At 46.2% G+C, this 26,680-nt stretch overlaps 1 protein-coding gene across 4 annotated transcripts in view; it reads right to left on the bottom strand.

The window, feature by feature from the left end:
• Window positions 1–26,680, bottom strand: part of LOC148511769 (uncharacterized) — a 135,922-nt gene that overhangs the window by 27,007 nt on the left and 82,235 nt on the right. For all 4 annotated transcript variants that reach the window (XM_088482764.1, XM_088482762.1, XM_088482765.1 and 1 more), the window contains 7 exons: window positions 25,137–25,278; window positions 21,072–21,176; window positions 19,758–19,848; window positions 19,579–19,648; window positions 7,716–7,793; window positions 5,147–5,249; window positions 2,696–2,802 (listed from right to left, as the gene is read on the bottom strand). In XM_088482764.1, the coding sequence (XP_088338890.1) occupies window positions 2,696–2,802; window positions 5,147–5,249; window positions 7,716–7,793; window positions 19,579–19,648; window positions 19,758–19,848; window positions 21,072–21,176; window positions 25,137–25,278 (696 nt within the window). The remainder of the gene's footprint in view (window positions 1–2,695; window positions 2,803–5,146; window positions 5,250–7,715; window positions 7,794–19,578; window positions 19,649–19,757; window positions 19,849–21,071; window positions 21,177–25,136; window positions 25,279–26,680) is intronic.

Here is a 26,680-nt window from a genome sequence, read left to right on the forward strand (position 1 = left end):
CGCCCTAGAAGGGACCGCAGTCGGGACCGCCAGCCGGTCCGCGATCGACGCCAGCACTTGTGTAAACATCGCCCATGGAGGATCCTGCGCCACTGGGGGTTTAGAGGGACCAGGTACCAGCTGGCACCATCCGCACAGACCGTCCTGAGACAACTCCGCCCCGTCAACCCCTGCCGAACAGCGTCGGCAGGAAAACAACACAGGAGCCACGGAGCGCTCATTCTCCTCATCAGACATGACACAAAACTTTTGCAATAAAAAATTTATCACCGAAAAGAGATAAGGCGTATAACACCTGCGCACTCCCAAGTATGCAACACAAACAGCCCACAATCTGGTACTGAGTAGCACACCGCAGTATGTGACGGACCTCACAAATACGTAGATCTATATAAGTGAGGTATACAGAAAGAACACCCCTCCCCCACGCACCTGCGGGCCGTAGGAGAAGGAAAGGGATAGGTAAAAAGCTGACAGTAAGTACAAAAAGCACAGACAGCAGCACTAGCAATAGTCACATACCATGCAGGAAGTTATACTCACTGCACCTTCCGCTACAATCAACCTCCCAGATTCAGTGTCTAGGAGGGCTATAGCGCTGCGAACACTGTCCTTTGCAGGGGGAGAGGTACGCAGGGGGACTGGTCCACTGTATCCACCTGGGAGCTCTGCGATACTGCCTGGAAGATGGCCACCGGAGAGCACAGAGGAGGAGTGGCCAGGAGATAACAGCCCAGCGACGCCAGCACACATGAGAGAAGGCGCGCTGGGCTGAGGGGAGGAGCCGCACAAGCAGGGAAGGCTGCCTCCCCTGCTAGTACTAAACCCCCGGGGAAGCCGGTTCCCCGCCGGTACTTACACCCCGGGGGCCAGCGGTCACGCGGGGAATTCCTGAAGAGGGGGAGCCGGCCGCCGCTACTAGCGCCGCCGGTCTGTCCCCAGAGACCGGCGGCTGAAAGACTGCATTTTCCCCCGCTTACCTGGCCCCGTAGAATCCGGCAGCAGTCAGTGGGAGCTCCCAGAGCCACGCTAGTACTGACTCCGGGGTCCCGCTGCGATCCCCAGATCAGTACTGGCGTCGCAGCGCCAGCGGGGCTGTTGGAGCGGCAGCATGGACGTCCAGATGGACAGTCTTATGCTGCCACTCTGAAGATAGTAAAAAATAAAATAATAAAATCTTCTTTGCAAAAAAAAAAAATTAAATTAAAGCATAGGGGCTGCTTATGCAGCCCCACTGCCCAGGGTGACCCGACTCCGGCCGGGCACCAACTAAAACTAAGGTGCCTGTGGCTCGGGGGCGGGGTATAGAGGAGGACGGACCCAAGTGCATCCTGGGAGCAGCAAAGCTTTAACTGCGTGGTGCCCGTGGATCCAGATCCAGCTATACCCCAAGGTCAACCCTGTGGACCCCCTATGGACCCTGAAGTAGAAATATATATATGCACATACATACATATATGTATAAATAAAATCTTTACCCAAGAACACATACTATCCCAGTCTTTCAAAGCTGTCCACAGATAACAGCTGTCAGCATGGTGATGTACAGTAGCTGCACTTTTCTATCTGAGAACAATAATCTGGGTGAGCAGAGCTCACAGAATATGAAATATTGATAGGTGATGCCTGGCCTCTAGCACTACAGGTCCCACATAAGAAGACATCAGATGCAGCAGGGTTAGGAAGGAAAAGTAATCAGCTGCAGCTCGTAAGGAGACAGAATATATTATAGATGTCTACAAGGATTACAATCATTACCCTCTACCGTATTAATCGAAGACGCTATGCGCACAGACTATAGCGAGACAGGCTCAGGGTTTGGTACAGTCTTATTATGGATCATTCAGTGGACAGGCGGCTGTTACTTAAACAGTTATTATGAAAAGGAAGCTGTTGCACCTCCGTTATGATGTTTAACTAGAGAAGGAAATAGCCTACTGCAGATGAGAGGGCAAACTGGCGTGGCTGGTTTCCAAAGGGTCACCTGCCAAGGTCTTATGTCTAGTAAAATAGAAAGTGATGTTAGAGTGTACGGTTGTTGGAAATTTGCAGTACACGGACTTAGGGCCTGATTCAGAGTTGGGAATAGAGAGAGATATCTCTCTCAACTGATCATCTTGGTGAAACCATGCTACACCTCAGGTGAGGCAGATTTAAAATGTGCAGAGAGATTTAGATTTGGGAGGGAGGTGTCCAAACTGACATCTAAATTGTAGAGTAATAATAAAGCTGTGCAGTATTTGTGGGCTACATGTAAAAGCAGCCAGTATTTACCCTACATGCCAAAAAAAAGTTTGTCCAGGTACACAGTTAAGTGCTATCGCTCTCTCTATTCCCAACTCTGAATCAGGCCCTTATTTCGCTCAAGAACAGTTATTCTGCATAGGTTACATTATTTCATCTACTGGGAGATCTTGTAAACAAAAGTCCAGGTTCTAATGAAATAACAAAGCTCAGGTAGTGCAGCCGTGTATAGTATAGTAGATAATGAAGCCATTCCAGTGACTCGCTATTTGCAGACGCAATGTGACACAATTTAGGGGTGCGCATAGATCTGCCTATAAATGGTAGTTACATCACCAGTTTCTGTTCACTCCTCTACAGGACTGCACACAAATTGGCGATACACAGGGTCCCATGATGTGCTGCACCACGCATTAATGGGATAGTCCGCTGCAGAGGAAGGAATACCTACTTTAGTACAGCTGCCTTTGTTTGTGCTTCTGATGTGCTCACAGTTGAAGGTCGGTAAGGCTTGTCCGGGTATCGAATCAACAACCTTGTGTTCTCAATTTCTTTGCCCTGTTGATAGAAGAGAAACAAACTCTAATCTTGTATAATATTATCTATCTATATACAAACACATAAATATAAATATATATATATATATTTATATAAAAAATCACCCAAACAACTACTATAGAAGCAAAAGACAACAAACCTATATATAAGACATTGCCCTCCCTCACCTGCGTACTAACACATTCCACTCCCTCACCTCTGTAGGAACACATTATCCTCGCTCACCTCTGTAGTAACACATTTCCCTTGCACACCCGTGTTGTCACACATTTGACATTCCCCTCCCTTAGCTTGTAGAAATACAAACCCTCTCTCACACCTGTAGTAACACATTCCCCCTGTTCTTTAGTAACACATTACCCCTGCTCACCCCTGTAGTAACACATCCCCTTCCCTCACATCTGTAGTAAGACATTACTCCAGCTCACCCCTGCAGTAACACTCCCCCCCCCACCCTGTACTGCAGTAACACATTTGACATTCCTCTCCCTCACCTGTGTAGTAACACATTTCCTTCACCTGTGTAGTAACACATTCCCCTCCCTGACTTGTGTAGTAACACATTCCTTTTCCCTGACCTGTGTAGTAACACATTCCCCTCCCTCATCCGTGTAGTAGCACAATCCCCTCGCACTGCTGTTGTAACATATTTTCCTCCCTCATCTGTGTAGTAACACATTTTCCTCTCACCTCTGTATAACACATTCCCTCCGTCACACCTGTACTAACACATTACCCTCCCACATCTGTAGCCTAAGAGCTATTGCGGAATCCGTGAAAACATATTTTATCCCTTTGCAGTGCTATCTGCCTCATAAGCCAGGTTAGGGTTATACGGCTAGTGCCGGCTCCAGGGGTGGAATTGCAGTGCAGTCCAATATTCAGTGATGTTTGGCAGAAGTTGGGGGGTGGCTCCCCTGTGGTGCAGCCACGATGACTAAGTCAGGACATTGTACGGGGGGAGGAAACGTTTTAGCCCTTTTCACCCACTCAGTATTCGAATTTGAGTCACCGCATTTGAATTTATCTATACAGATATCTACCAGATAGGGAGAATAGTGTGCAACTAATTTGCAACATGATGCCAGTTCGGCAGCAGCCTCAGAGTCCCTGTGGAACACAGCTGGCTTAATCAAGGGACATCATTTGAAAGGTGTAATGTGGAGCTGTTTAAATTCATTCCATTTGGCATCTATGTCACACTAAACATCAATTAATGCTGCTGTAGTGAATTAATCACCTTGTGTGTGCCAGAGTTACTCCTCTTATTATACAATATAGCAGTGTTTCCCATTACAGTCCAAATTTTAAGGATATCCATGCTTGAGCATAGGTGATTGATTTAATTAGTACAGTACTTCTGTGTCAATTTTATTTAACCATCTGGACTCAAGCATGGACATCCTTAAAACCTGGACTGTAATGGCGGAGTTTGGGAAACTCTGCAATGTAGGAATACATTTCCTCATTCAGCCCATAAAATCAGAAAGTGCTCATAAGTAAAATCCCGATCATTTGATCCCTCCAGTTTATTTAGCATGCAAATTATTGTTCAGGGCCATGTGTCAAGATTTGGCAGGTTCTTTTGTAGACATACCGTGTATTTGCTAGTTACAAATAAATAAATAGACGTATTTATGATTTCATCTTTCGCACAAAACGAACCCGTGACTGTCACTTGGTGGTCTATTTACTAAGCAGTGTTAGGAGACAGAGTGAGAAGTGATAAGGTGCTAGCCAATCAGCTCCCAACTGCCATCTCACAGGCTGTGTTTGAAATATGACAGTTGGGAGCTGATTGGCTGTCACCTTATCACTTTTCACTCAGTCTCCTAACACTGCTTAGTAAATATGCCCCTTGGTTGTATAAAGCTGGGTACACACGGTACGATCTGCACAACCAACAATATCGCTGAACGATTTCCCTTGAACTTTTCTGTAGTGCAGGACAAACGATATTGATATCTGTCAGTGAAGTCATCCTGCCACATCTCTGAACAGGCAAATCGTGATGAAATCGTCCATGTTGGCCTGCATGTACGGACGACCATTGATATCTTTATCGTCCATGCGGGAACGCGCATTGTTGGTCGCTCGCTGCATAGAAATGAACGATTTATCGATGAACGATATCGTCATCGTTCATAGATATCGTACCGTGTGTACACACCTTCATTGACCATTCATCTCTATATTCACCTTTTATTAAAATAAAATTGCCTGGGGACAGTAAAATAAAAAAGATAACTGGACTAAACGGTCACATATTAAGTTTGGGGATATTCATTTCGGTGTTTATAACCCATCACCTGGACCCCCACGTACAATGTAAGCGGACACTCACCTGCAGCGACTCCAGTGCATTGGCTGTAGCAATAGGGCACTTAAAGTTAACAAACGCGCAAAACCGTTCACCGAGGAGCCGAATGCTATGGATCTCACCATAACTAGACAAAATCATATAATAAAATAACATTTTAGAAAAACTTTTTAAAAGTGAGAAAAACATTTCTGAAAACAAAGTCATCTCGCACCTGTTTAAAGGGACACTGGAACCTTAAAAGCACTGTCCACCGTTATACTGTATATAACCCGTCCTTACTGTGACTTGTCAAATTCCTAAACTCCCAGTTAAAGTACGCTGTGGGCTAAAACTCAGGGCTGTATCACAGAACTGTTCTAAGCCTGGAATATGAAAGCTCTGTTCAGCCATCTTGAAAAGGACGGATTGTGCAGAAGTCTCCGCTACATAAAGCCATAGCTAAAAGAGGATTGTGGAGGCTGTTGGCAGTTCCAGCGTCCCATGGAAGAGCACTGATACCATTTTACCAATATACTCTACTTCAATCTCTGGCAGTTTAATTTTTGTACATCTCCATCTCCAGAAATCTTAGTGTGAAAATGTGCTGTAATTGCATATTCAGACATTGCTGCTGTCACAAAGCCGAACGAGAACATTTGGTTGAAAGGAGACAATCGACGCATTTTTTTTTCTTTTGACGACTACATGGCTTTAGGATTATAATAGAGACAGAAATGACTCCCAGAAGTGGTCTTTCCGCTTCCATCTTATAAAGAAAATGACTTTTAAGAACATCCAAATATCTTCTGCAGCAAAATGACATGAACCTGCGCTTACAATGGGTACTGAAGTCTCGCTCATTTACTATCTGCATACTACTGCATTACTCTGTAACTGTGTTGTAGGAAACGGTTATCAGATTAATCTGTAGCATCCCTCCCCCTCCTCCAATGGTACAAACATGCTACCATAAAAAGATAAATGGGTTTCTCCAGAGAATGTAAGTAGTGACAATGGGTGAGATTTAACAAACCTTCTAAGGAGGACAAGGCGTTACCCACAGCAACCAGATTCTATTTATTTTATAGAATGCACTAGGTAAATTATACAGTAGTTAGAATCTGGTTGCTACGGGCAATGCCTCCACTTGTATTCTTTAGAAGGATTGATAAATCCTCCCCTATACCCTCTCTATGGGTATCATGTAGTAAAATAGCAGTAGTCACCTTTGGCCAGGCAACAGCGATTTTATTTCTTACCTTCCCCCTCTATACGCAGTTTGGAGAACTGTCCATGTACAGTATATAGATGGTACAGATCAGCACACTCATTGTGTACCTCACTTCACCTATACCACATAGCAGCACTGGATATTGAGCAGATTAATTAGGGCAGGAGCAGAACATGTTTATTACGCACTACCCATGGGTCTGCATAGCTTATTTGTGATGGAGGAAAACCCCTTAGAGGTTTTCAAAGCTGGGGTCTCTGTATAATTACAGGACAAATACAAACAGCAACAACAAGAATTTAATTAAAGGTGGCAGTGTCCCTTTAATTCAATTTCCAACCATTTATTAGCGCTGATGTTCTGCTGACCACTGTTGCAAAGAGACGCCTGGACGTAACAAATAGCAGCAGTGCTAATTTCATGGCTAATTATCTGAGGAAGACGGAGTTAATGAAATGAAGCCAAAACTGTACAGAATCTACTACAAATCCATTCCTTCCTCCAGCCTCAGGGGACTGATTACATACCGGTGACATGGTGGCTGGTCAATGGGCATTGCTAACATAGTATAAATATTACACAGGTATATATATTGTTGCACACACACTGTGTACCATTAATGCAGTACAGGGGCACGCTTTAAGACTATGGGTCTGAGCAAAGAAAAATAAGGCCATTCGTCCATATGCGCAATTGTATGGTTCTAGGCTGCAGCACAGCCCCGATACACGGGCTTGGTTTTATAACCGCCATTAGGATGAATACGCACGTGCCACAGCCCCAACCCTGTTCCATCTGAAGAACAGGTATATTTATGCGTTCGCACAACTCCATTGTCCGCTAATCCGGCGACATGTCCTTGCTAAACCTGCCTATAGGTGAACACCCCTTTACCACCAAGTTACACCCCATCTGCCGCAAGTAGAAATATGATTGAGTTGCGTACACCATTGATAAACGCACACATTGTATTATATAATATGCCGCTTCCTGCCAGCGCCATTTGTGGCATGGAAGCACGGAGAAAGATAAGTTCCGTTTTACAGCAATACGTCTAAATTATCAGTGTAGGTTCCCATCTGCCAGAGAATCTGTCTGGAATAAACCTGGTGATTATTCCGGAAGTGATATTACACAGTAACACTGCACAGTTTACTCTCTATAAAGAGGACCAATCAGATCCTGTCAGTTAATAGAATGTACTAGATAGATGCTAGCTAGAATCTTATTGGTTGCTATGGCCAACACCTCTATTTGTCCTTTTAAGAAGGTTTGATTAATCTCCCCCCATATCTATATAGATCAGATCGCATTGTGTTTAGCTGGAGACGGTAGATACATTCGTAGAGAAATTACCAACAAAAGAAAATATTTACTTACCATTTAAATAGGTCCCTCAGCTGCTTTTCCGTTATCTGATCCGTGATGTTTCCCACCCACAAGGAACAACTCTGCGTTCTGTACAATGACAGGCAACAGTCACATTTTAGTGGCACTGTATGCTGGATGTGTTCTAAAGCCACTCTACTACGCAGTCATAGTAGTGATATAGAAAAGCTCTAAATGACTGGTCATATGTAGAGAGACAGGAGAGCTGTAGTGCTTAATACACTAATTAATCAAGGTAAAAAAAAAGCAAACAAAAACACTAATCAACAAAACATACAAAACTATAGGTGCATACACACACAACAATTTTTTGAACGATTATCGTTAACGACATTGTTTATCGTTCAATCGTTGAAAAATTCGTTCACTTTCTGAGTGAAAACGATGAACGATTATCGTTCATGTGCGTTCACGTTTGTAGTTTGTAGTACAGTCAGACTGGCCAACTCAATGATTTTCATTAAGTTAATATGCAAAAATCGTTTGTAGTTCAAAAAATCGTTCATTACACTTTAAAAAATCTGACAGATAATCGTTCAGAAAATCGTTGGTAACAAAATTGTTGTGTGTGTATGCAGCTTAAGAGCCGTATTCAATTTGAGCGGACCCGCAATACTTTTCCGCCTCCCGGACTTTACGCCTACATCGCCTGTTTTGCAGGCAGAAAAGTATTGCGCGCGTACCCGCGTATCCCCGTATTCAATTTGAAAGTAGGCGAAAACCGGGACCTGGCGAAACTTAAACAGGCGGAAAGTACTGTCAGATTTGGTGAAATCAGCCTGACACCCCCCAAAAGATGCTCTGACATGGGGGTTAGCTATGGTACCCCCCGATTTGCCTTGCTGAAAGTATTTGGTGTTTTTAAAGGGCTCAATAGCTGCTAAATAGCGTTTTTGTAGGGTGAAGAATAGTATTTAGGAGGGTTTTTTTGCAGAAAATAACTTATCCCATTAAATTTGGGGTACTTGAAAATGGGGGTCAGCATATTTTAAAGTAGCTAACGTTCAGTTTTAAAAAACTTGAAAAATTCACCTGCCGCAAGCCCCTGCAATGAAAAAAACACCTGGGGCATACTTGGGGACCCCCCCAGAGTCTAGTTTGCAAATTTATAACTTTGTCCCCCAACATTTTTTTATCACCCCCAAAATGAAAGGGAATTTTTGGGGTGTTCTTAAGTGTTTTTGAAAAAATGTTTTATGCAGTTTACATTTGGGGGATTGTCTGAAGGCTGCACGGGGGTTCCCACAACGTTGCACCCCAAAACCCCAATTCTGCACTTTTTTCCGCCTGCTATTCATAGGCGAAACTTTTCACCTATTACATTGCATTGGCTATCCGCCTAGGCGGAAAGTCTTTCAAATTGAAAACGGCGATACTTTTCCGCCTGATGAAACTTTTTCGCCGATTCTGGCTTTTCGCTCCAAATTGAATGCGGCCCTTAATCGGAGGGGTGTTTGTAAACATTTCAATGAACAACAATGGCTTGTTATAAACTCACTCAGATCAGAGGTACCTTGAAGAAATGTATTCAAAACACAAAAATCATGTACTTTAAAAAGAAAAAAAAAAGATTCAATCCAAATTAAAAAATACCTATAGTAGTGTGATTAAGTTGCAGCTCCTAAACTGGTGTACTGGGCCCCCACAAAAGATACACAGTACCAAAAAAGAGTGGGGGGAAGTAGGATGACTGTTGATCAAACCAATATTTATTTGTCATAAAAAAACACCTAAAAACAAAAATAAAATTTCTGTGTATTTACCCAAGACAACATGATTAACCCGGTATATCAATTAATAAGCTTAGAATTAAACAAAATAAAACATTTCACTTCAAAGTGACCTTTATAAACTCATGTTGAAGGAAAAGAATATCAAAGTGTTAAGAAATGTTTTGGGTCAAAAAGTGGGTAGCCCCACGTGCAGTTAGTGCTCCAAGTGTAAATGTGAGCCGTTGCCTTGCATAGTAAGTAGCCCGACCGCATCCCGTCAGAGACATGGATGGTCAGTTACTGAGGTAGTCGGTATCAGTAACAGGCAGTATATACACGTAGTGGCCTGTTTTCGGTGGGGAGTTTAGTTATTGGCTCCTTGGCACTAAGAAGACCTTTAGTAAGGATTAATTTGCCAACGTTTTTCAACCTACAGTATAAGTTTGGAGATTCAATTTAGCTGCCTTAAAGAAATGATCAGAAAATGAGCAAGTGCACATCACTGGTATATTGCCGACGCCGGGCTGTCACTACTGTATGACTGCAGAACCACAGACACCTGCAGCTGACTGTAACAACAGGTTTGTTGTGTTGACTAGTGATAACCCTGACAAAACAAGAGATATGGTAAGAACTTACCTTTGTTATCTCTGTTTCTACGAAGTCCATAGGGTCCACAGGGTTGACCTTGGGGTATAGCTGGATCTGGATCCACGGGCACCACGCAGTTAAAGCTTTCAGGATGCACTTGGGTTCGTCCTCCCATACCCCGCCCCCGAGCCACAGGCACCTCAGTTGATAAGCAGCCAAGGCCGGAGGAGGAGACTAAACAGAGAGTAGGAAGACTGGAACACACAAGAAACCATACTCACAGAAATGGGAGACGGAAAAACCGGTGACCAGCCACACAGCCCATTTGAAGCCAGGTGCGTCAGGGTGGGCGCCCTGTGGACCCTATGGACTTTGTAGAAACAGAGATAACAAAGGTAAGTTCTTACCATATCTCTTGTTTTCTACTTCAGGGTCCATAGGGGGTCCACAGGGTTGACCTTGGGGATGTCACAAAGCAGTTCAACTAAGGGCGGGGGCGCTCCTGTGCAGAAAGGAGAATCCTGTGCCCAAAGGATGCATCCTGAGAGGCAAAGGTGTCAAACGCATAAAACCTCAAAAACGTCTGAATTGAAGACCAAGTGGCTGCCTTGCACAGCTGAACAGCGGAGACACCACGTCTAGCAGCCCAAGAAGGACCCACAGACCGAGTGCAATGAGCCTTAACAAAGGCTGGGACAGGGAAACCTTCCTGTATATAAGCCTCACGAATAACAGAACAAAGCCAACGGGCAACAGTTTGTTTGTTGGCAGGCCAACCCCTCCTGTGAAAACCAAAGAGGACAAACAAAGAATCGGACTTTCTAACAGAAGCAGTCCGGTCCACATAAATTCTGAGAGCATGGACAACGTCCAACGAAGCCTCACCTGCTGTAAGATCAGGTGACTGAAAAGCTGGCACCACAAGTTCCTGATTGATGTGGAACTTAGAGACTACTTTAGGCAAAAACTCAGGACGAGTGCGAAGCACCTCTCTGTCCTGGTGAAAAATTAAGAAGGGGGGACTACTGGAAAGCACCCCCAACTCAGATACCCTCCTGGCTGAAGCAATAGCCAGGAGAAAAACAGCCTTAGGTGTTAACCACTTGAGGTCAACCGACTCAAGAGGCTCAAAAGGAGGTCCCTGCTGAAGAACCACCGCCAAGTCCCACGGAGCCACTGGAGGCACAAAGGGAGGCTGGATTCTAAGAACACCCTGGAAAAAGGTGTGTACATCAGGCAGTGTAGCGATCCGACGTTGGAACCACACAGACAGAGCTGACACATGAACCTTCAGGGAAGCCAGACGTAAGCCCAGGTCAAGACCTGACTGGAGAAATGCCAAAATCCTAGAAACCCCGAACACCTGAGGATCAAAGTTTCTGGACTCACACCACTGAAAGTAAGTGTGCCACACCCTGTGGTAAATCCGAGCGGAGGCAGGTTTACGCGCCCTTAACATGGTACTGTTGACAGAGCTTGAAAATCCCCGGGACCTTAAGACGGCTGTCTCAAGAGCCACGCCGTCAAAGACAGTCGACCCAGATCCGGGTAAAGGCAGGGCCCGACTCTGAAGCAGAAGGTATGGCATGTCGATGGATAAGCTCCTGAGATCGGAGTACCAAGGACTTCTGGGCCACGCTGGAGCCACCAGCAGAAACATGCTTCCGTCCTGTTTGATTTTTCTTAGTACCCGAGGCAACAGGGAGATCGGAGGAAACAGGTACGCTAGGTGAAATGTCCACTTCACCGACAGCACGTCCACCAGACTTGCGCCTGTGTCCCTTGTCCTTGAGCCGTAAACGGGCAACTTGCAGTTGTGACGGGAGGCCATCAGGTCCATCTCCGGCAGTCCCCATTTGTCCACGAGAAGTTGAAACACCTCTGGGTGAAGCGACCATTCCCCTGGGTGCACGTCGTGACGGCTGAGGAAGTCCGCCTCCCAGTTGAGGACTCCCGGGATGAAGACTACCGAGAGCGCAGGAAGGTAGCACTCCGCCCAAGCTAGGATGCGAGACACCTCTAACATCGCTGCTCGACTGCGAGTTCCTCCCTGGTGATTGATGTATGCCACCGTGGTGGCGTTGTCGGATTGCACCTGTACCGCCCTTCCGTGAAGAGACCTGTACACGGCCCGCAGCTCCAGAACGTTTATGGGAAGAACGGTTTCCTCCGCAGACCAACGGCCCTGAAGAGACAACGAGCCGGTCACTGCCCCCCAACCCCGGAGACTGGCATCTGTTGTGAACAGAACCCAGTCCGGGATCCAAAAGGGGCGACCCTCGATGAGATGAGCTGTCTGAAGCCACCAAGCTAGAGACCAGCGTCTGGGATCGGGTCCGGTGAGGTAACCCATTCCATTCGGACAGAATCTGCCCCTGCAGGGGCCTGGAATGGAACTGGGCAAACTCCACCATGTCGAATACCGACACCATGGACCCTAGGACTCTCATTGCCGAGTGGACCGACACCCTGCAACTGCTCAGGCAACTGTGTATCCTCAGTTGTAGGGTTGACCTTACAACTGGAGTCAGGAAAATCTTTTGCTGACGAGAATCCAGAAGGGCTCCCAAATGGACCATCCGTTGCGATGGAATCAGAGGACTTCTTCCAATTTATCAACCACCCGTGTGCTTGAAGACAAGCAATGGTCAGGTGGAGATGTCGAAGAAGTACCTCCGGGGAGCTCGCCAGCAGAAGAAGATCATCTAGATACGGCAGTAGCCGTATACCCTGGCCCCGAAGGCGGGCGGCCATAACCGGCATCACCTTGGTGAACACCCTCGGAGCCGTGGAAAGGCCAAAAGGCAACGCCCGAAACTGGTAGTGATGTTGCAGGGTAGCAAACCTCAGATACTGCTGGTGTGTAGGTGCTATGGGCACGTGGAGATAGGCGTCCTGGATATCCAGGGAGACCATGTAATACCCGGGTTCCATCGCCAGAATGATGGAAGGTAACGTTTTTGGGAACTCTGAGGAATTTATTCAGAGACTTCAAATTCAGGATAGGGCGTTGAGAACCATTGGGCTTCTGTACCAGAAACAGAGTAGAATAGTACCCCGTCCCGCGTTGAGACTGCGGAACGGGAACAATGACCCCTGCTTGTAGTAAGGACTCTATAGCTATCTGAATCTGGGAAGCTTTGGTCTTGTCCAGAGAAGGACTCATGCAAAAAAACTGGTGGGGCGGCCTGAGCCGAATAGACAGGGCGTACCCCTGGAAGACTACTTCTCGAACCCAGGCATCTGTAGTGGTATTGTGCCAGCACTGAGCGAATTGGAGAAGTCGGCCTCCCACTCTGAGGTCCCCCAGAGGGAGGCCTGTCCCATCAGGCAGCAGGCTTATCCTCCTGCTTGGAAGAAGGGCGCCGAGCACTCCATGCCTGCTTCTTGGGCACGGGTGCGGCCTTGGTCGCCGAATGTCTCGGGAAGGACTGAGCCTTGGCCTTACCTTGAACCCGAAAGGACCGAAAAGCAGAGCTCCTCACTTTAGTCGGCGCAGAGGCCGAAGGAAGGAAAGCCGACTTGGAATTAGCCAAGGTCTGGACCAAATAGCAACTCACCATTAAAGGGCAAGGCCTCCAGACCCTTTTTAGAATCCGCATCTGCTCGCCAAGACCTCAGCCACAAGGACCGACGAGCAGACACAACAGCGAAACCCTAGAGGTCAGAGGACTAGCATCCAACGACGCTTCCCCGATATAGAAAGCAGCATCCCTCATTTGCCCAATTAATGCTCTCTGGATATCCGGAGCATCCTCAGGGAAAGTATCCTCCAGAGCATTAGCCCAGCTCTCGATGGCCTTAGCCACCCACGAGATGGCCATGGACGGGCGAGCCACCGTCCCTGAGAGGGAGTAAACGGACTTTAAACAGATCTCTACCTTCCTGTCCGTAGGATCCTTTAAAGAGGAGATAGACGGCATGGGAGTCCACCGCTGGAGGGGTTTCCCACTTCCTGCAATGAGCCTCAGGAAAAGGATAATTAGACGCCAGCCTCTTTTGTGGCTGGAATCTTCTACTGGGCAACTGCCAGGCCCCCGCCATATGATCCGTCAACTGGTCAGACAAGGGAAAGACACTCGAGGTTACCTTAGCCTTTTTAAAATTAGGGTACTTAGACCTAGGGGCCGGTTCATCCTCCTCGATATGAAGGATAGCCCGCACCGCCCTAACCAATGCCGGCACATTTATGGAGGACCATCTCCTGGACCATGGCATCCGAGTCAGAGTCCTCATGGACTTCTCCATCATCTGAAGACACCTCAGAGCCCGACAGCTGTGCCGTCAGAGAACTCACTACATGACGCTTGGACGCCTTATGGGGCAAGTCACTATGCAGCATCGATTGAAAAGCTGAAGATGAGGCCGCCAGACTCTGCACAGAGCTGGACAGTACATCCACCCAGGGTGGACGAGCCGCCTGAGGAAATCCCGTTGCATCACAAGGGGAGACGGGACATCCATAGGTAACCCTGCATAAGGCCCCACAGTCTGAGCCCCCGAGGGAGACTGCAATAACTGCGGAATACCCGGGGAATGGGGGATGTTCTGCTGGGGCAACGCCCTAGAAGGGACCAATGTCGGAACCGCTAAACGGTCCGCAATAAACGCCAGCACTTGGGAAAACATCGCCCATGGAGGATCCTGCGACATAGGGGGTTTAGAGGGACCAGGTACCAGCTGGCACCGCCCGCACAGACCATCCTGAGATAAGTCCTCCCTATCCACTCCCGCAGAACAGCGTCTGCAGGAAAACAACAAAGGAGCCACGGAGCGCTCAATCTCCTCATCAGACATGATACAGTCAACACCCGCGCTCTCACCAGTATGCAACACAAACAGCCCACAATATGGTACTGTGTAGCACACAACTGTATGTGACCGGCCTCACAAATAGTTAATTTATATAAGTGAGGTCCACAGAAAAAGCCCTTCCCCCACACACCTGCCGGGCCGTAGGAGAAGGAAAGGGATAGGTATAAGCCGACAGTAAGTTAGAAATAAGTCACAGACAGCAGCACTAGCAATAGTCACATACAATGCAATAAGATCAGTTACTCACTGCACCTTCCGCTACAATCAACCTCCCAGATTCAGTGTCTGGGAGGGCTATAGCGCTGCGTACACTGTCCCTTTGCAGAGGAGAGGTACACAGGGGGACCGGTCCATGCACCGCCTGGGAGTCTGTGTTGTAAGCCAGCAAAAGATGGCCGCCAGAGAGCTTTGAGGAGGAGTGGCCGCATGAGGAACAGCTCAGCGATGCCAGCACACGTGAGAGAAGGCGCGCTGAGCTGAGGGGAGGAGCCGCTAAACCAGGGAAGGCTGCCTCCCCTGGCTAGTGATTAACCCCAGGGACGCTGCTTCCCCTCCAGCAATTATTCCCTGGTGGTCCAGCGGACGCGCGGGGTATGCCTGAAGACGGGGAGCCCGCCGTCGGTCTGTCCCCAGAGACCGGCGGCTGAAGACTACATTTATCCCCGCGAGCAGCGCTGATAGCGCTGCTCGTGGCTTACTTTGATCCCCGTGAGCCCGGCAGCAGTCTGTGGGAGGTCCCGGAGCCACGCTAGTACTGACTCCGGGGTCCCGCTGCGATCCCCAGATCAGTACTGGTGTCGCAGCGCCAGCGGGCGTGTTGGAGCAGCAGTGTGGACGTCCATGATGGACAGTCTGATGCTGCCGCTCAGAAGATAGTAAAAATAAATAAATAAAAATTACAAATAAGCTTAGGGGCTGCTAATGCAGCCCCACCGCGTCAGGGTGACCCCACTCCGGCCGGGCACCAACTAAAACTGAGGTGCCTGTGGCTCGGGGGCGGGGTATAGAGGAGGACGGACCCAAGTGCATCCTGGGAGCAGTGAAAGCTTTAACTGCGTGGTGCCCGTGGATCCAGATCCAGCTATACCCTAAGGTCAACCCTGTGGACTCCCTATGGACCCTGAAGTAGAAATGACCTCTTAACAGTACATGCGCTAATAACTAAGCCGCTAACCAGCTTTGAGGTTTGTTTTTTTCAACGGCCTGAGGACATATTGAACTTTTCAGGAATATTAATTTTTATTTATTTTTTTATTTTCATTTGGTACTTTGAATGAAATGTACGCGCAGGGGACGGGACGGAGTATAAGCACGCGTACATTGTAAGGGACGCCCGGTAAACAGCCAGACAGGGCTATGTATATCATATGTTTGAGACACTAGCTGTTGGAGTTAGAACAGTTAAACTCTTTGTACGCCTGCCCAATGAATTATCTAATGGAGCAGGTGCTTGATGAGATCGTAAAGGAAGAACAAGCGATAGATCTGTTCTCCCGACTTCATTTGTTCCGGAGAGATTATACAGGAATTGCCCTGACCAGATCCGGAGGACGCAATCATTTTTGCTTTATTATCGGTTGGTTGCAGACAAAGAGAAAGAAATAGAATTTATGGATGGATAGATAAAGTAGAAACCACCTTATGTAATAAAGGAGGAGGAATTTGTCAAGCCGCTTTGCCCATAGATATACTGTATATCTATATATATACACACACAGTATATACTGTATATGCACAGCGCGGTTGGTGTAATGTTTAGCATTACTGCCTCACAGCACTGAGGTCTGGGTTCGAGTCCCACCAAGGTCCTAAAAGTGTGGAGTTTGTATGTTCTCTCTGTGTTTGTGTTGGTTTCCTCCAAGTACTCTGATTTTCTCCCACACTCCAAAAACATACTGGTAGGTAATTGGCTTCTGACAAAACCCTAGTGTGTATGTGTGTGTGCATGTGGTCGGGACTATAGATCGCAAGCTCCACTGGGGCAGAGACTGATGTAAATAACTAAAATAAATATGGTTCTTTACAGCACAAAGCATACAATTCCTCTACTGGACGGGCCGGTGTAATAGCTAATGGTAATAACACCAAAAATGTAAGTTACAGATGTGTCCACATACATCTATCCTCCGCGCGCTACACGTCGCTCTACACAATGCCGGAGCTCCACGTGACTCTGTAGCGCCGAGCGTCTTTTCATATGACTTTTTTTAAACCTTCAAAATTGTCTTATTTATGAATAGTTATCACAAGCAGCTTCTGCTGATTAAAATGCCGCATGCCTATGTTCTCTGTGCGTCTGCGGGTGTATCTGCATGCGAAACGCTAGGTTACAGTGTTACAGTCGCCGACACTGTAACGTAGCATTTCGCATGCAGATACACCTGCAGTTGCACACAGAGAATATAGGCATGCCGCATATCAGAAGCTGTGTGAATAAGACGCATTTGAAGGTAACAAGTCGCACGAAAAAGTGCTGAGTCACACCACGGCGCTACTTGAAGGGCTGTTTAACACACAAGGAGGCTAGAGGTATTAGCACACCTCTGTACTTGAGAGGAACCTCTTGTAAAAGCTCAAAAGTTCCTAACACTAGATCAGAGGTTCTCAAACTCGGTCGTCAGGACCCCACACAGTTCATGTTTTGCAGGTCACCTAACTGGTGCACAGGTGTACTCATTACTCACTGACACATTGTAAAAGATCCACATGTGGAGCTAATTATTTCACTTGTGGTTCTGTGAGGAAACATGGAAAATATGCACTGTTTGGGGTCCTGAGGACAGAGTTTGAGAACATGTGCACTAGATTAAGGTCCCAAGTCCTCACAAAAGGCTGGGTTTTCTTACGGTTTGAAAAATAAACTGATGCCAATCTGGTGTCGAGAATGCTCGCCTATTGTATTGTTATTGTATGCCTATTGTATTGTTATTGTACGCCTATTGTAGACGAGAGAATTGCCGAAGAGACAGAGGAGTAGATTTACTAACCTGCGGGCTTTAAAGCCACAGATTTTCACCAGCTTTGAGTGACAGATTTAAAACTGTAATAAAATAAATCATCGGCTTTGAAAATCCATAGGTTATTAAATATGCCCCAGAGTGACATTCTTATTGGCCCTCTTAGTGGTGACTGAAGCTGATAAGCTAGATGACACATTTTGTATTTCCCCTGAGAAAGAGACAATACAGTTTATTTACAAAGGGGCGTATTTTTACGACGCAGGATTTAAAGCAGCAAAAATGTTTAAAGGCAAATCACACCTGTTTTGGCTTTTAACATCACTGCCGCTTTAACGGCCACGCAAACGGACAATTTTTTTCTTCCGCGCACGCGCCTGGAGTCGCATCACTCACGCATCCTGAATTTGTACCTACAGAGTCGCAGTACAGATTTGGAAGCACGGTAACTGGGAGGACAGGGGGGGGGCTAAAAAGACACATGGGTAGATGTAATGAGCCTTGGAGAGCGATAAAGTGGATGGGAGATAAAGGGCCTGATTCAGAGCCGCTCGTAAGCGGCCGCTTGTTCGTTCCGAGTGATGTTTGCCCAACTGCGCATGCGTACGGATCGTAATACGCATGCGCGAGCCAGTCAGTGCGGCCAAAAATCGTTTATTCGCTAAATAGCGAATGCCTGCTATTTTGAGTGACAGGAGGAGGCGTATGTGGGTGGTAACAGGGGAAGGTGCTTGAAAACGGGGAGTGGAGATCCAAACGCAGGCGTGCTTAAAGGTCAAAACAGGCGTTTTAGGGGTGTGCATAATTAATACAGCAGCGTCATTGACCACGTCACTGGGTTATTTTATAGTCAGAACTGCTCGCAAGATTGGGGTAGGAAAAATCAACCACAAGAATAGCGAGCATTTCATACGCTGGTCGATGTACTCGATTAATCTAATAAATAGCGGACATGACGTAGGATGCGAGCGGCCAGGTGGCGTAGTTTTCCAAAAAACTACCACATGTTTGGTTCGCTCGTTCAGACCTAGAGGCGTGAACAGACCGCAAAGAGCGAACGGTTCATTTGAATAGCCACCCCTTTTTTCTGAACGAGCGAGTGCAAATAGCGTCCGGCTCTAAATCAGGCCCAAAGTACCAACCAATCAGCTCCAAACACAGCCTGTAAAATAACAGGAGCCGATTGGTTGGTACTTTATCCCTCTTCAGGGCTTAGTACATCTCTCCCCCAAGGAACCGCTGGCCATACCTCAGACAGAGAGACTGCACCTGCCATAGGGCTGATGCAAGTGTCTATGGTGCGAGTCAAGACGCTGACAGCGGGCGACTCAGTACATGCATATTCGGATGCACGGGTGTACACCAGGGAAGGGCTTTGTAGCAGGATTAGCATATAGACGCAGCCATGGCCCAATCAGGACCAGCCCAGACGTGTGACCAGCAGAGCCAATCACATCAGCACAAACACTGCATCGGAGACAGGCATTATGGATGCTTTTGTCTTTATACAGAAATAGAATTCAGCCAGCGGGGCAGCGACAGGTGGCATCTCGTGTTGCCATAAACGTCAGAGGGACACATTCCTGTAAAATAATTTACAATATTACTCCTAAAGATGTTCGGCAAGGAACTGAACCGTGAAATCCATGCTCCAGTTCAAGATTAAAAAGGGAAGCCAATTTGCATAAGTGGAATACTTCTGGAGAGCATTTATAAACTGCTGTCAGCCGAGACAGATTTATACTACTCCTCAGGCAACAGATGCTCGGTCATACTCACTCCGACAACTCATTCCCCAACAGCAGCTCGTCTTCACCCATCTCCTCCAGGTTTACATTCTCCTGCAAGACTGCACGGCCAGAAGAGAAAGTGTTACTGATCGCTGCCTCTAGAATGCCCGGCCCCCGAGCCCCCCCCCCACTGTGCACTAGAACTGCTGTAATGGTTTAGAAAATCACCTTTAGCAGAAATCGGAGCCTCCATGACAGCAGCGACAGACTCGTATTCCTCCAGCAAGCTGACACTTTGTTCCTGGGTAAAACCATGATCCTTGAAAGAGAGAGAATTAAAGACAGGTTAGAAAACAACCCAAGAGTTTTATTCTTTATATTTAAACACTGAGCGATGCCACTCGCTTCTATTTGCAGAGATTAGTGCTATTAAATTACATTTTAATTAATTCTGTCGTATATATGTAGAAACCTTCAAATGAGAGCAACTTGCTTCTCTGGCGGCTTCTCCTAACAATCTACAGCTAGTTAGTATTTTTATTTTTACATCAATTTCCAAGGAAGACTTTTGTATTTGTGCAACACTGTACAGATGTGTCCACATACATCCATCCTTCATCCACTGTAGGTTGCGTTACACATGACGCTTCAGCGCGGTGCGACTCTGTAGCACCGAGCGTCTTTTTTGTGCGACTTTTTTCACTTAGTTGCACGGCGATGTGAATAGAACACACAAGCATCTTTGGCTGATTACAATGATATGCGGCATGCCTATGTTCTGTGTGCGACTGCGGGTGTAACTGCATGAGAAATGCTACGTTGCAGGGTCAGCAGCTGTAACGTAGCATTTCGCATGCAGATACAACTGCTCTGCGAATAAGATGCATTTTAATGGAAAAAGTCGCACAAAAGGACGCTTGGCGGTAGTGAGTCATGCCATAGCATGGCGCGACTAGAAGGGCTGTGTAACGAGAAAGGCGGCTAAATGTATGTGAACACATCTGTACCTAAATGCAGAGGTGTAGTAGGTATTGCCGGCGGTTCAAATCCCGACAGCGGAAGCCCGGCAGGGGTGAAGATCCCGATCGCTAATTAAGGTAATTACCGCTAACCTAATTCCCTACCCTAACCCTCCCTTAGGGGTGCCTAACCCTAACCTCCCCCCCTAGTGCCTAAACCTAACCCCCCCTTCCCCGCAGCCTAAACCTAAGTCTGCCGGTGGGGGGGGTGCCTAACCCTAAATCCTCCCGGGAGCCCTAAAACCTAACCCTCTCCCCCGCGGCTGTCCGCGCCCGGCTTACCTTCTTTCGGTACGCCGGGCGTCGGGCTCCGGCGTAGGTCTAGTCGTCGGGATTTCGACACCTGTCATTAGTACCTTGCCAAGATTAGTCAGTCGGGAAGCCGGCGGTCGGCATTTAGACTGTCGGCTTCCTTCTTGTCTACATCCCAAATGCGGCTATGCACGTAGCACCTAACAAAGTGGCCACTGACACCATATAACACCCAATAGTGAATTATAGGGTTTCAAATCCCTGAAATTACCAGGAGTTGCAGAATCTGACATGTATGTATTTCCTTCAGCGCTTCCTCGCATCCTTCGTCCAGCTGTAGCACCATTTTGAATGCCCTTTCCGCCTCCGCATACCTCTGTGCCGGACAGAAAAGGAAACCACATCAGCAAGTGCGCCATATACAAGTAGTTACGTCTCACGTGTCTAACACGGAGACCTGATTCACTGAACTCACTGTTGACGGTTTCATTTTACATCAGTATTGAACAAACTTTGAAATGAGCAGACAAAGGGCCTAATGCAGCCGCCACTGCGTCTGTTTTCGCAGCGAGACTGATAACGGTGCAGCCGATGGGCTTCCTATGGAGAGGCGCAGAAGCTGCTTCGCTAACCCATAAAAAGTCGCACCACAGGTTGCACATCGGTCGCACCATCGTACAATCCACTAGCCCCATGGAGGCGCAGAATGTCCATGGTCACCCTAATCAGTGCAACTTCAGAAAATGACGCAGTGGTTGACCGCGACACTCCTGGCCAGTCTCTCCAATTACTTCCCAGGAAGGACCACTGAATATTGCCTCTCTCTGAGTCCAAGTTCATTCTGCGCCCATCGGCAGCAATCATCGGAATGCAGGCGCAGTGCAACTCCGACTGAAAATATCTGCCGCTTGCGTCCGACATCGCCAATGCGTCCACTTGTGTATGCTGCTTGCAGTGTTCTTTTTAAGGATTAAAGTCAGGAAGTCTGGTGTGCTTAGGTAAATATATGCCCCCCGCTACCACAGCCTGATCTAAAATACTCCTAACAAGAGTCAGAAATGTTTGCACCGATTATATATTTGTGACTTCATGGTCGCATGTAGTGCGCAAGTTTCCGACATGTGCCTGGCATTAACCAGACACATATGTTGCTGACTATTTTGAGTGATCATTTAACTAAATATGGGAATACATCTGTGTGCCCATTTACATATTATTTATTTTTGTTGACCTAAATCCTGCCAGCATAACCGGATATCAGCACAACCAATCACCACATAGCGGAACATTTTTTTTTTATTGCAGAATGCATAAATTATCTTTTTTTTAAAATGGTCCTTATTTGCTCAAATGGAGCAGACATCCAGCACCCCTCCAAATACTGCACACACTTACATTCACTCCACACTGCCATATTTTCCTCCAGTCACTGCACACGCTCAGTCCTTTCCATACACAGCTCAGTTCCGTGCCTTTCACTGTACCATATATAAAGATCAATTTAGCCTCTTTTAGCAGTTACATTTATTCCCGTATCCAACTAAACGCAGAAATGACCTTTCAGGTATACAAATGAATGACCCCATAATGGATTATGGTGCAGTATAATAAAAGACGACAAAACTTGTATGTAAAACAATGTTTTCTAGGAATCAGAAATAATGGCTCTTATTCAGGGCGAGGTGCATCCGAAATTGCAAAATGGAATTGCAAATCTATTTGCATATTTGCGAAACTATTCAGAGTGAGTGGAATATGCAAATTTCGAGCCACAACTCCCTCCCCCTGACGTAACTGGATGAGAGGATACTGGATTGTGATTGGGGGCAAGGTTTTCGGTGAGTAGTTGTGGGTAGTATTGGTGCATCCACATCGCTTATAGAAACAGACGCAAAATATATATATATATATTGTTTTAAAACTCTGGGGCTGATTCAGCTTTGGCCGCAAGAACTATTGCAGCTGCTGACCTGGTTGCAGCTGCGATAGCTCTATTATGGTAATGCAGCAAGAGGCGTTACGCCTCCTGCATGCATTTCTAATCCGTACTGCATTGTACAACGCAGCATCGGATAATCTGCGTAACCATTGGCCGGCTGAGTGACCCATGGGGGTCAAAGCTGAATCAGCCCCACTGTTTCATCAGTCATAGTGGTTTTGCATAATGGACGTGTTTTCTGTGTTTGTGACCAATCAGACGCAGTCATCATTAACTTTACACTTGCACCAGGATCAGATCACACAGAACTAAGGGGTCTATTTACGAAGTCTTGGATAGAGAAAAAGTGAACAGAGATAAAGTACCAGCCAATCAGCTCCTAACTGTCATGTCACAGGCTGTGTTTGAAAAATGACAGTTAAGAGCTGATTAGTTGGTATTTTATCTCCATCCAAGGCTTAGTAAATAGACCTCTCAGACCCTCCAGGAGCTTATTTTTGAGACTTTTCAGCTGCCATTTTAGTCGCACTCTGCACAACCACTTCGATCACATACACATCCACTGCCGTGACTGTATGCCTCCACACCCATTCTAACCCTGATCTCAGACTCCTAGGGGTAAATTTACTAAGATTCGATTTGGTCCCGATTTTCAACTAGGATAGGATCGTTTTTTTCACTTAAAAAAAAAATCGTGAATTTACCCAGGTCCCGGTTTTGACAGGATCGTTTTGATTGATGGTGTATTTGGTCGATCCTGTCCGTTTTGAAGCCCCGATTTAACCGGCCGAATTTCTCTCCCGAACAAGCAGCCTGCACATATCAGTGAAATATGTGCAGGCTGCTTGTTTATTTTTTTATATCGTAATGTTTATTGTTTTTTTGTTTTTTAATTGACTTGGGGTCCACCCCTAAAACAGAACCAGCCCTGGACTTTTCATAGCCAGTCCTGGTTGTCTAAGTACAGGGAAAAAAATGCGTAGGCTTCCACTGTACTTAGTACAACCAGCATTGGGCTCTGGGAACCTGTCCTGGTTCTGGAATTACAGGGGAAAAAAATGCGTAGGGTACCCCTGTAATTCCCAGAACCAGCACTGGACCCTCTCTAGCGGGGGGGGGGGGGGGGGCTGATACCACAGCCAGGGGAGCCCTATCACCGGGCCCCCCAGCAGCAGCATCAGCCCTGACCACTAGTCAGCCCAGGCCAGGGATCCCTGGGTAGTTGGGGACCCCCCAATAAAGGGGTCCCCTTCTCCAGGGCACCCCTGGCCTAGGCTGATAGCCCGGGGCTATCCCCGCCACCCCTGGGCGGTGGGTTGATAGTGTATGTGTTGTGAAAAAAAAGAGAAGTATCAACATTGTCTTTACAGTAGAACTGCAGGTCCCAGCAAGCCTTCCCCGCATGCTTGTACTTGGAGAACCACAAGTACCAGCATGAGGGACATTAAGGGCCCGCTGATACCTGTAGTTCACCTGTAAAGAAATTTCTAAAAAAACACAAGACACACACACCGTGAAAGTAAAGTTTTATTACACAACAACACTCACACATACTCACCTACATTACCAGGACTGGTCCCCTTATCCAAAGTAGGCATCCAAGGTCTTCTTCAAACGAAAAAACAAAAATCCCGAATTACGCAACAGATAACAATCAGGATGGTTGTTATCTCCCGAACGCTCAGACGCGGTTTCTGCCTTTGTAGAGCTGTATCTGAGCGTTCATTGGCTGAGAGAGGTCAGCCCCCGCCTCTCTCAGCCAAAGGACGGTTCCTCCATTGAAGTCAATGGTGAGAACCGCAGAATAAACTTTAGTAACCTGTGCCTCTCCATTGACTTTGGGGGGGGACCCCACGTCAATTTTTAAACAAAATTAAAACTTACAACACACTTTCCATTAATAAACATACACAAATCACTCGGATTTGTGTATGTTGGATGGCAACTCGCATCTCTGGAGGTGGTGCATTTAAAACTACTATTGAGTCCCTGATTTGAGTATAAAAACGCCCAACATTAGCAAAACAAATAATGGTAAATTCCTGATATAGGCAGAAATAAGTGAAAAGTACTTCCGAATTGAGCCGATGGTGATATCATTTCTATTGTTCAAAACGGCCGAATTTGCGGCATTAAACCACCCGATTTCAACCAGGAAAAATGAACAAATCACCCGACTTTAATGATAGTAAATTCCCAATTTGCAAAAAAGTGATATTATCACCCGATAATGCAAATCGGGACCTACACGAATCTTAGTAAATTTACCCCCTAGTGGTCATGTTTTTGACTAGAAAAAAAAAAAGAGGCAGATTGCGAAAAATTTCCAAATGCGCAAAGTGAAAAAAAATTAATTTAATAAATAAAAACATAGGAAATAACCCACAGCGATCTTACATTGCAGCCTCTCAGCGCGCGGCCTTTCCGGAAATAGCCTTTGGGGCAGGCGGCAGAAAGTTGTATGGAGATGTCTGCGTCCACCAGCGCCTTGGGGTAAAGCTTCAGCTGCTCGTAGCAATATGAACGGTTTCCAAAATACCTGCAAATAGAGAGGAACCAAAAAAATATATTTTTAATAAATGTATATTAAATACATTTCCAGAAGAAAACGTAATCTTAATAAATCCCCCCAAGAATTATTTAATCGATTTTAAAATGGTAGGAAACGTGTGGCAGACCCTGACTGATATTTCTGCAACAACCTTTAACAACTATTTATAGAAATAGATCAGAGACACAGAACACAAACATGGCAGGGATGCACATTATATATTTACCTTCAGATATGTAATGTAGAACATTATTATCTATTTAACATGACTGCCAGCAATAATCAGTGCATCTTCATTGCAGATTTGATTGGGTATTAAACAGAGAGCGAAGTAAGAGGGCCGTGCTCACAGGCTTACAGTCTATAAGATAATAAGGGGTAAATTTACTAAGATGGGAGTTCTATTAAGAAGTGATGTTGCCCATAACAACCAATCAGATTCCAGATATTATCTTCTAGAAGGTGCTAGATAAATGAGAAGTAGAATCTGATTGGTTGCTATGGGCAACATCATTTCTTAAATCGAACTCCCATCTTAGTAAATTTACCCCTAGGACTTTATTAAATGAGAAGTACTAGATATTGCATAGTTGTCTATCTAGATTGCAGTGGGAACAAAAGTGCTTAGTGGGATTATATGACCCAGTCACGCAGTAATGTTGGTTTGGGGGTAAGAGGATAGTTGGAGTATAGTAAGAGAATATACAGTATATAGCTTAATGAACTGTGTGGGTATAGTTGTAATGAAATTGGGTAGTGGGCTGTACAGGACTTTGAAAATAAGTGAGTTTTCAGGAAACATTTGAAGGGTCAGAGAGTGGAGGAAAGTCTTGTTATACAAAGGATGGAGTTCAACAGCCCTGTAACCGAGAATGGGAGCAGGCAGTGTCTGGATGAGAGACGTACATATTGCGCAGTGAAGAGGGTTTCAGCTGAGAGATCTTTGGAGACAAGTGAAGAGATGTATGTTGGTGAAGTTTTATTATTAGCTTTGTATGTTAGAAGTTTATATCCGATTTCGTAAAATTCAGGCAACCAATGAAGGGACTGAGCAGCATTATAAATAAAATTAGCATAGCCGCTATGTTCAACGTGGATTGTAGGGTTGAGAGTCAGGTTTAGGGGAAGGGATATGGGATTACAATAGTCATTGCGGAAGATAATGAGTACATGGATTCTGTGACATTTTTAGTAGATTATCTTTTATCTGTAAAACACCACTAGGGATCCGTAGCGTCATATAAATCGGACAACAGGATACACAAGTCCAGACTAATACAGAATCACAGTGCGCAGTTGGAATAATTATGTAAAGAAGACACAGAGCAGAGGGCCTTGGTCAAAATAAGCTTACAATCTATAGGGGGTATGGGGGGACATAATGGGGAGC

The sequence above is a fragment of the Taudactylus pleione genome, unplaced genomic scaffold (assembly GCF_031769625.1).
Source record: "Taudactylus pleione unplaced genomic scaffold, aTauple2 ptg000292l, whole genome shotgun sequence".
Taxonomy (NCBI): Eukaryota; Metazoa; Chordata; class Amphibia; order Anura; family Myobatrachidae; genus Taudactylus; species Taudactylus pleione.